At 43.9% G+C, this 9,524-nt stretch overlaps 1 protein-coding gene across 1 annotated transcript; it reads right to left on the reverse strand.

Moving 5' to 3' along the window:
- Positions 1 to 2,227: 2,227 nt before the first annotated feature.
- On the reverse strand, positions 2,228 to 3,181 carry LOC137526187 (olfactory receptor 10AG1-like). Its single transcript, XM_068247407.1, has one exon. It carries the CDS (start codon positions 3,179 to 3,181, stop codon positions 2,228 to 2,230), a length of 954 nt encoding a protein of 317 aa, XP_068103508.1.
- Positions 3,182 to 9,524: the final 6,343 nt, after the last annotated feature.

Raw genomic sequence — 9,524 nt, forward strand, 5'->3', positions numbered from 1 at the left:
GGTCATTCACACAGGGACTTAGATCAATGAATCAGAACTGTGTTCCCATTCATTGATCTAGCAGCTAACAATTGGCGGCGGTAACAAGCGTGGGGGGCACGAGGGGAGCGAGCAGGAATGCGCGCGGGGAGGGATGTAGTAGCTATGTCCCTGCACGGAGTTATGACAATTTGCAGGGACGTAGTTACTCGCCTCAGGGGAGGCAAAGTGGTTATTTAACCACTAGCTGCATTGCTTGGTATGTATTTGGTTGTTGCTGTGTCCACCCACTTTTTTAGCCTTGACACACAGTCAGTCAATGACCAAGTTTGTGAGGTTTGGGGTCCTTGGCATCAATATTGGGAGAATGGAAGAAGTATATATTTTGCCATCAAAATATATTTTGCCATCAAGATTGAAATCAATCAAACAAATTTGATTGGCTGTTTGTTGCTCTGCCACATTTTGTAAATTTGAACCTCAGTAACCAGCAGATGTTTAACTGTTTTACTATGTAACTAAGAGCAGGGTTTTACTACATAAATCATTTTGGAATTATATATATATATATATATATATATATATATATATATATATATATATATATATATATATATATATATATATATATGAGACACAGACAAGATGTATTCTCTGTGGCAGAAGAGTGCTGAGAAAATCATGAGGTGACGGATCATGGTTGCTGATCCACTAACGTTTACTCCTTACATCCTCTTAGCATCTTTGTGGCAGTTTTAAAAGTTAAGAATGCAGCAAACTGGAAAAATGTTAAAAAATAATGTCGCTACTAACATCTGGTTACAGGAAAGTTTGTGTGACAAAAAACCACTGCTGGAGAGATAAAAATGAGAAGCAAAGGCTACCATCCTCTGATGTTAAATGTTCCTGCAGCTAGGTGGAATTTTTCAGGACAGCCTCATGGCAAAATAATTGCAAACCATGTGTAAAGCATACTGTTGCCAATGTTGCAAAACACATGCATATATAGATATTTTTTTTTTTTTTTTGAAAAAAAAGAAAAATGCAAAAGAAAAAAGAAAAAGACTTCTGCAGCATGCATCTATATTTATAATAATTTTGATATAAAAGTTCCCTTTAACCACTTCATTTTATATATGCTAAACTCTAACTGGACGTGTATTTGCATCTAGTGTTACTGCAGCTAGGTGCGTATGCCCCATTTATTTCCAGTGGCTTTTATGAGTCAGCGATTGCTGATGGGGTGGGTTTTATTTATTGTAGCATTGCGCACACGCCCGCCCGGCTCACTGGCCCCATCCTCCTGTCTCAACGGCTGCCTGGGTCCGTGCTGTGCACATGCAAAATAGCAAAAAGCATGGACCCAAGGACACAGAGACAGGAGTATGTAGGGACACTTGAGTTTTATTATAGAGGATATTTATCATGCTACAAAAGAAGTAAAGAAGAAATCACAGAAGTAAAATCTGGTAATTTACAGCTTATTACTACATGAACAATCAGTCTCTTTTACTTTCTTTCTTTTTTTTTATAGACTTTACTTTATTAGACTTACTAGGTGTCCCGGTGTCCAGTTTCCATCCATAGCCCCACCCTCTGATGGAAGAGGTCATAGGTGCTTCTTTTAAACTAATCAGAGAAGCCCCTGTGACCTTTCCTTCAAAGAGGGTGGGCTATGGTTGGAAGCCAGATATCGGGACATTCGGTCAGTATAATTAACTTTATTTAAAGATCAAAAGGGACTGCTCCCAAATCACTACAAAATTGCTTTGAAAAGTGATTTTGATGCAATTTTATATATTGCATTGAACAATGCACAAATGAGCCCAAAATGCTGCATGTTCTGCAATTGCAATTTACCCTGGTGGCTGGATAGTGTAATGGTTAAGGGCTCTGCCTTTGACACAGAAGACCTGGGTTCGAATCTTGGCTCTGCCTGTTTAGTAAGCCAGCACCTATTCAGTAGGAGACCTTGGGCAAGTCTCCCTAACACTGCTACTGCCTATAGAGCGCGTCCTAGTGGCTGCAGCTCTGGCGCTTTGAGTCCACCAGGAGAAAAGCGTGATATAAATGTTCTGTGTTTGTTTAATCACACTAGTGGATTGCCCACCATTTAAATACATTGTCAAAGCATTTTTTGTAATCACCCATTATTTGTGACAATACAAAAACACTGACAAAATCACTCTAGTGGGTCCTAGCACTTAAAGAAGATTCTAGGTCATAGTGTTTTATAGTCATTTCAACTTCATGTGTTAAATTCTTGTAATTTGTAAAGACTTTTTGTAATGAGTTTCCTCAAAGCTGCCTTCATCTCCTTGTTCCTCAGGCTGTAGACAAAAGGATTAATAACAGGTATAACAAGGCAATAGAAAAGAGATATCATTCTGTCATTCTTGTCAGATCTAGAAGTACCCAGCCTCAGGTACATGGACATTGCGGTCCCATAGTAAAGAATGACGGACACCAGGTGTGAGCTGCAGGTTGACAAAGCTTTTTGACGACTCTCTGATGATCGCATAGCCAGGATAGAAATCAGGATTTTTATGTACGAGCATAGAATAAGCAGAAATGGTAGAGCAGCTCCAAACACACAAGAAAGAAAGACAATAAGCACATAGAGGAAGGTGTTGAAACATGCTAAGCTGAGTAAAGGAGGGATATCACAGAAAAAGTGGGCAATCAGATTAGGTCCACAATAAGGCAAGCTGAAGATCATGCTGTTGTTCACTAAAGACACAAAAGACCCAATAACCAGTGAACTGACTGTCAGCTGGTAACACGTTTTGCTCATGACTGATGCATACTGTAAAGGGTAACAAATAGCCAAATATCGGTCAAGTGCCATAACTGCAAGAAAAACACACTCTGAGACACCATTAACAAAAAATATGAACATCTGAAACCTACAAGCTAAGAAGGAAATTGTTTTTTTCTCAGACAAGACATTTTCCAGGACCTTGGGGACAGTGATTGTGATGGAACAGATTTCATGGAAGGACAGGTTTCTAAGAAAAAAGTACATGGGGGTGTTGAGAACAGGTTCAAGGGACACAGTCAGCACTATAAGTCCGTTTCCAACCACGGTGAGGATATAAGCTAGCAGAAATATCATGAACAGCACAACCTGCAGTGAAGGTGACACATCCGAGAAGCCTAGGAGGACAAATTCTGTAATATTGGTGTACATCACTTTTCCCATGACTGCGAATATTTTACTTCAACCACAATTAGCAGTCATCATTTATTGTATTCATTTTAGCTCTATTGAAGGAAATCATTTTATGCATACTTTTTGGAATGTAAAGTTTTATAAGGTAGTATATTAAGAAAACAATCATGTTCTTAAATAGTTTTTTCAAGAAAACAGACAGGTAATAATAATAATAATAATAATAATAATAATAATAATCCCAGTGATGATTCTAACAAGAACGGGTTCTACGGGTTCTACATCAACTCAACACTACCCTAATCCTTTCTGCCAATAACTTCTTGATGCACCCCCTCCTTTTGTGTCACCAGCCCCTCCCTCTAGATTGTAAGCCTTTAGCAGGGCCCTCTTCCCTTGTGTATCATACTTGACTATGTGCACTTTACCCAGAATTTGGAACTGGTAATTTTTTACCACTACCATTCCAGTTTATGATCTGGCATTGTACTATTATCTGCATTGTGTTGCGTATCTTATTGCTATTACCTGTATTGTTGTATCTATGGACTGTTACCTGTATTGTTCTGTCAACCCTGTTATGATTGTCTGTAATCCTATTTATTGTACAGCGCTGCGTAATATGTTGGCGCTATATAAATCTAATAAATAATAATAATAATAATGATACAATATAGTTAAGAAGAACCCATTTTAAAAAAAAAATATTTCACTATAAATATATGCAGCTTTCTATATCCCCACAAAAATATACAAAAATATTTGCAGTTGTTAGGATCTGTAATATTTATACTACTCACATTTTGTAAGTTGCAGTGCTCTGAGGATGAGATACCGTAAGTAAAATTAAGTAAATGCTTCAGCTGCTAAACATTACAATACTGGAACTTTTTTTCTTTTTCTTTGTACAAGAGCATCAGTACATAAAAGTTATATGCCTACTATTTTTTCAGACGGGTAACAAAGTTGCAATCAGTAATCATCTATGATATTTTGAATTAGAAATTTTTTTCTTTTCAACGTTTCTTAAAACATATGTTTCCTTAACCAATGGGCACTTTTTTAAGAGTTGTGTAAATTTAATGTTCACTTTTCATATAAACTGACTAGATATATACATCTGCATCAGGGGCGTAACTAGAAATCACTGGGCCCCCCTGCGAAACTTTGGAGGAGCCTTCTCCCCCCCCCCCCTTGCTTTCTGCACAGGTATATTGAGAACCAATGTTATTCAATAGGCTAGTGCACACTTACATGCAGGGGCGTTTCTAGGGTCCTTGGAGACCGGGGGCACCTGTGGGCACCAGGTGGGGAGGAATGGGCGTGGCCATGAGGTGAGTGGGCGTGGCTATGGGTGGGGCCAAATGTACATGAACTTAGCAGCGGTGTAAGCTACAGATAATGGGCCTGCCCATCGAAATATTGGATGGAGCCCCCTGTCCTTTATTTAGATAATTTACAATCAGTATAGGCATAGATCAAAGACGTATACGCTCATACAATTTTGATTGGTCAATCACTGACCCCCAATTTTACCACCCCCATGCAGTAAGTGGGCCAACAGACAATAAATTTTATGAACAGAGATAAAATTGGCTAATCAAAATTGTATGTGTGTACCAGGCTTTACAGCTAATACTGTACATACTGAAAGTAGCAGGGATCAGCATACAATATAGCTGGTTTACAATCAGTAAAGGTACAGAGTAACACCTTCCACTGTACACACTGGAGGTAAATCAGCACACAGTGCAGGCACTAGAGAACAGCGTATACTGTACATAATGTAGGCAGCAGAATTCAGCACACTGCAGCTAGCGTGCCAAAAATATGAGGATCACGTTGTGCGGCGTGCTTATCGCGCCGCACCAAAAAATGGGTGGGCCATGGACCAGAATATAGGTGTGCTAACGGGTGGAGACAAATTTACATGAACCTAGCAATGGTGGGACATTAGATTATGACAGTGGAGCCGAACATTTTGGAGGCCGAGTGCCCAAACTGCAACGCAAAAGTCACTTATCTATCGCAAAGTGGCAACAGCAATTTAAACTAAATACTGTACAAACGTTTTAACTCATACATGAACATTATGGAAAATCCAAGTTGAAAATAAACTGTGAAGGTAAACAATTTCATCCATCCTACGCCTGAAAAATGTATTCAATTTTTTAGAACCTCCCAGTTTTATTTTCTGTTTTAAAAAGCTAAAAAAGTAGGTTTAATGCTATTGTCTCATATAATAAGGATTCAGCTTTTCCCATAGTCTCGCAGTTAGCAATCATGTGACCCCCAACAAGACAAATTCAGCAATCATGAGGCACCCAACAAATCATGAGGCCCCCAACAAGACAAATTCAGCAATCATGAGGCCTCCAACAAATCATGAGGCCCCCAACAAGACAAATTCAGCAATCATGAGGCCTCCAACAAATCATAAGGCTCCCAACAAGACAAATTCAGCAGTCATGAGGCACATAAATAGACAGCATTTCACATAAATAGGCAGAATGCCCCCTTAACATGGTAGCCCCCCAAGTTAGGTAGTGAGTGACAGGGACCCCCAGGTTAGCTAGTGAGTGACAGGTGCCTCCAGTTAGGTAGTGAGTGACAGGGAGCCCGATAGTGAGTGACAGGGAGCCCCTTTAGGTAGTGAGTGAGTGCCAGGGAGCCCCTTTAGGCAGTGAGTGAGTGCCAGGGAGCCTCTTTAGGCAGTGAGTGAGTGCCAGTGAGCCCCTTTAGGCAGTGAGTGAGTGCCAGGGAGCCCCTTTAGGTAGTGAGTGAGTGACAGGGAGGCCCTTTAGGTAGTGAGTGAGTGACAGGGAGCCCCATTAGGGAGTGAGTGAGTGACAGGGAGTCTCTTTAGGTAGTAAGTGAGTGACAGGGAGTCCCTTTAGGTAGTGAGTGAGTCACAGGGAGCCCCTTTAGGCAGTGAGTGAGTGCCAGGGAGCCCCATTAGGCAGTGAGTGAGTGACAGGGAGCCCCATTAGGGAGTGAGTGAGTGCCAGGGAGCCCCTTTAGGCAGTGAGTGAGTGCCAGGGAGCCCCTTTAGGTAGTGAGTGAGTGACAGGGAGCCCCATTAGGCAGTGAGTGAGTGACAGGGAGCCCCATTAGGTAGTGAGTGAGTGCCAGGGAGCCCCTTTAGGTAGTGAGTGAGTGACAGGGAGCCCCATTAGGGAGTGAGTGAGTGAGTGCCAGGGAGCCCCTTTAGGTAGTGAGTGAGTGCCAGGGAGCCCCTTTAGGTAGTGAGTGAGTGACAGGGAGCCCATTAGGTAGTGAGTGAGTGACAGGGAGCCCATTAGGTAGTGAGTGAGCGAGTGACAGGGAGCCCCATTAGGGAGTGAGTGACAGGGAGTCCCTTTAGGCAGTGAGTGACAGGGAGCCCCATTAGGCAGTGAGTGACAGGGAGCCCCATTAGGCAGTGAGTGAGTGCCAGGGAGCTCCATTAGGTAGTGAGTGAGTGCCAGGGAGCCCCTTTAGGCAGTGAGTGAGTGACAGGGAGCCCCATTAGGGAGTGAGTGAGTGACAGGGAGCCCCATTAGGGAGTGAGTGAGTGACAGGGAGCCCCTTTAGGTAGTGAGTGAGTGACAGGGAGGCCCCCCTTCTAGCCGCCGCCGCTCCCCCCTTACCTTGCACTGCAGACAGTGCGTCACTCAGACCTCAGGATCAGCGGCGACCTGACCAGTAGTACAAGCGGGCGCCGGACGCACCCGCTCTATATGCGGAAGTGATGTCACTTCCGCATATCAGTGCGGGCGCTGGGTCCTAGCGCCCACATGATTGGTCGCCGGCTCGCCGCCTGATCGAGGTCTGAGTGATGTGGCGGCGGCGGCTGGAGGGAGCCGTTGACAGAGGGGGTGGCGGCTAGGGAAGAGATCCGTGGCACCCCAGGACAGATTGGGGGCACGTGCCCCCCCAAAATAGGGCTAGCGACGCCCCTGCGTACTTGTATTTTCCACATGCAGATAAAAACAGACAGCAGTGAAGCACTGGGAACATTTTCTCTATCAATTACATTAGCTTCTGTGATAAAATGTGCATATTTTCACACATACAGACACACATGGTGTGCAGAAAACGCATGCAGAAAACCGACAGGTGAGTGTGCTCCCAGACTCATCTTATTACACTCACTCTGTCCATCTCTGATGGAGCAGAACTGGCTCTGCAGACTCCTTCACCATCACTACAGTACAGAGCACTTGGGAGGTGGTGGAGAGGCTGGCATTGTACACAAGAGCCTGCTGCACACTGAATAGGGATGGTCTATAAAACTTTGTCTACAAAACTTTGCATGATTCCTTATCAGTGGCTGAGCAGATGCAGTCATTAGAACAACTGTGCAGAAAGCAGCATTTTTTTCTCTCTGTGCCTTAGTTGTCAGTGTCCCCCACAGGGCCCCCTGCAGCTTCTGGGTTCCCCTGCGGCTGCATCCCTTGCAGGGTCTTTTGTTAGACCCTGCAAGGGAAATCTTTAAACTCTCCCTCAAAACCCACCTTTTCCGACAAGCATATTCTCTAGCTTAGGCCATGCACCCATTAAATAACTTAAAGCGGATCCGAGATGAAAAACTAACTATAACAAGTAACTTGTCTATATATCTTATCTAAAGTTTAGATGGTTTAAACAGCAAATCTAGCTGCAAACGGTTTTAATAGAATATGATCATTTATTCCTGTGATACAATGACAGCAGCCATGTTGTTTGTAAACATTACACAGAGGCAGGCTTATCTGTATCTTGAGCCATCAGCCTAATCCCCTCTCCTCCTCCCTCCTCCCCTCTGCCTCTGAAATCAATGACTAGTAACACCTCCCCCTCCTCCTGCCAAGACTGAACTCCCATGAGCCCTTGCTACTGCCAAGACTCTCTGAACCTGTGGGCGGGGTTTACTTAGTTTATAGGAAATTAGAGTATTAAAACAAAAACAAAAAAGTATTTGGCTTGAGGAATGCCCTTTAAACAATAGTAAGGAACACAATTATGCAATGAGTAAAAGTTCACCCCGGATCCACTTTAATTACGCACTGCCTGTACATAAACTGCAGGGGTCAGGAACATTTTTGGCTGAGAGTGCCAAAAAACGCCATATATTATAAAATGTAATTCTGTGAGAGTCGTACAATGTGTTTGAAACTGGGACAGTGCCCATGCACAGCAGAGGGCTCATGTCCCTGTTGCCATGGTGATGTACTGTATATACAGTTGATCCGCCAGGCAGCAGAAGTATCAGACACGTCTTCAGCTTCTCTTGGGTTTTAGCAAAATCAGCAATTTCCCTGAGAGCTAGACATGAAAAATACCGACTAACAACTTGTACAAATAGCTAGCTGACTGGGGTGTTGATTCACTTTGTAGGACGAGATGCCTGCACTATGGCCCAATAGGCTGCCTGTCAAGTGACGGGCAGCCTCTTGGGCCAATCAAAGTGCGGGGATCTCGTCCTACAAAGTCACTGGACCTGACAGGGTCCAGAGTGGGACAATTGGAGCAGCCATTCGTTTTGGAGTAGAGCAAGTAGTAAGTTAGTAGTGTATGCTACAGCAGTAGCGTGCCTACTTTGAACATTTTATTTGCGCTGCCACACTAAGCTGAGCTACTTGAGCAGTGTAGCTTAGTGAATGCCACTGCCCCCCAGACACCGGTAAACATCCGGGAGGTTGACGTACTACTGCACCTCCAGAAGCTCAACACCAGAAAGGCTCCAGGCCCGGACGGCATATCCCCAACCTGCCTGAAGACCTGTGCAAGCCAGCTAGCCCCGATCCTCACTTCAATCTTCAGCAAATCCCTGACAATGTGCAAGGTCCCTTCCTGCTTCAAGAAAGCTAACATCATACCGGTCCCCAAGAAGCCAGGTGTCACAGATCTAAACAACTACAGACCCGTTGCCTTAACTCCAATCATCATGAAAACCTTCGAACAACTGGTTCTCTCTTATCTGAAGGGGCACACCGCCACCAATATGGACCCCCTGCTATTTGCATACAAGGCCAACTGGTCCGTGGAGGATGCTATTAACATCAGTCTAGCTCACATCATGAAACATCTGCATAAACCCAACTCCTACGCCAGAATCCTGCTCCTGGACTTCAGCTCCACTTTTAACACCATTTGTCCGAATATCCTGTACGACAACCTGGTACAAATCGGTGTTGATGGCACTGGTCTCCATTGATGGCACTGAGGTCTCCAGGGTACACAGCGCTCGGTTCCTTGGCACCACCATCACAGACAACCTGAAGTGGGACATGAACTCCTCTGTAACTCAAAAGAAAGCCCAGCAAAGACTGTTCTTTCTCAGGCAGCTGAGGAAGTTTGGCATGTCACAGGAGCTAATGATCAGCTTCTACTCTGCCACCATCGAGTCTGT

This window comes from Hyperolius riggenbachi, chromosome 7 (genome assembly GCF_040937935.1).
Source record: "Hyperolius riggenbachi isolate aHypRig1 chromosome 7, aHypRig1.pri, whole genome shotgun sequence".
NCBI lineage: Eukaryota > Metazoa > Chordata > Amphibia > Anura > Hyperoliidae > Hyperolius > Hyperolius riggenbachi.

Excerpts from the sequence above, each read along its gene's own strand:
- LOC137526187 (XM_068247407.1), bottom strand. The coding sequence starts at position 3,181 with ATGGGAAAAGTGATGTACACCAATATTACAGAATTTGTCCTCCTAGGC.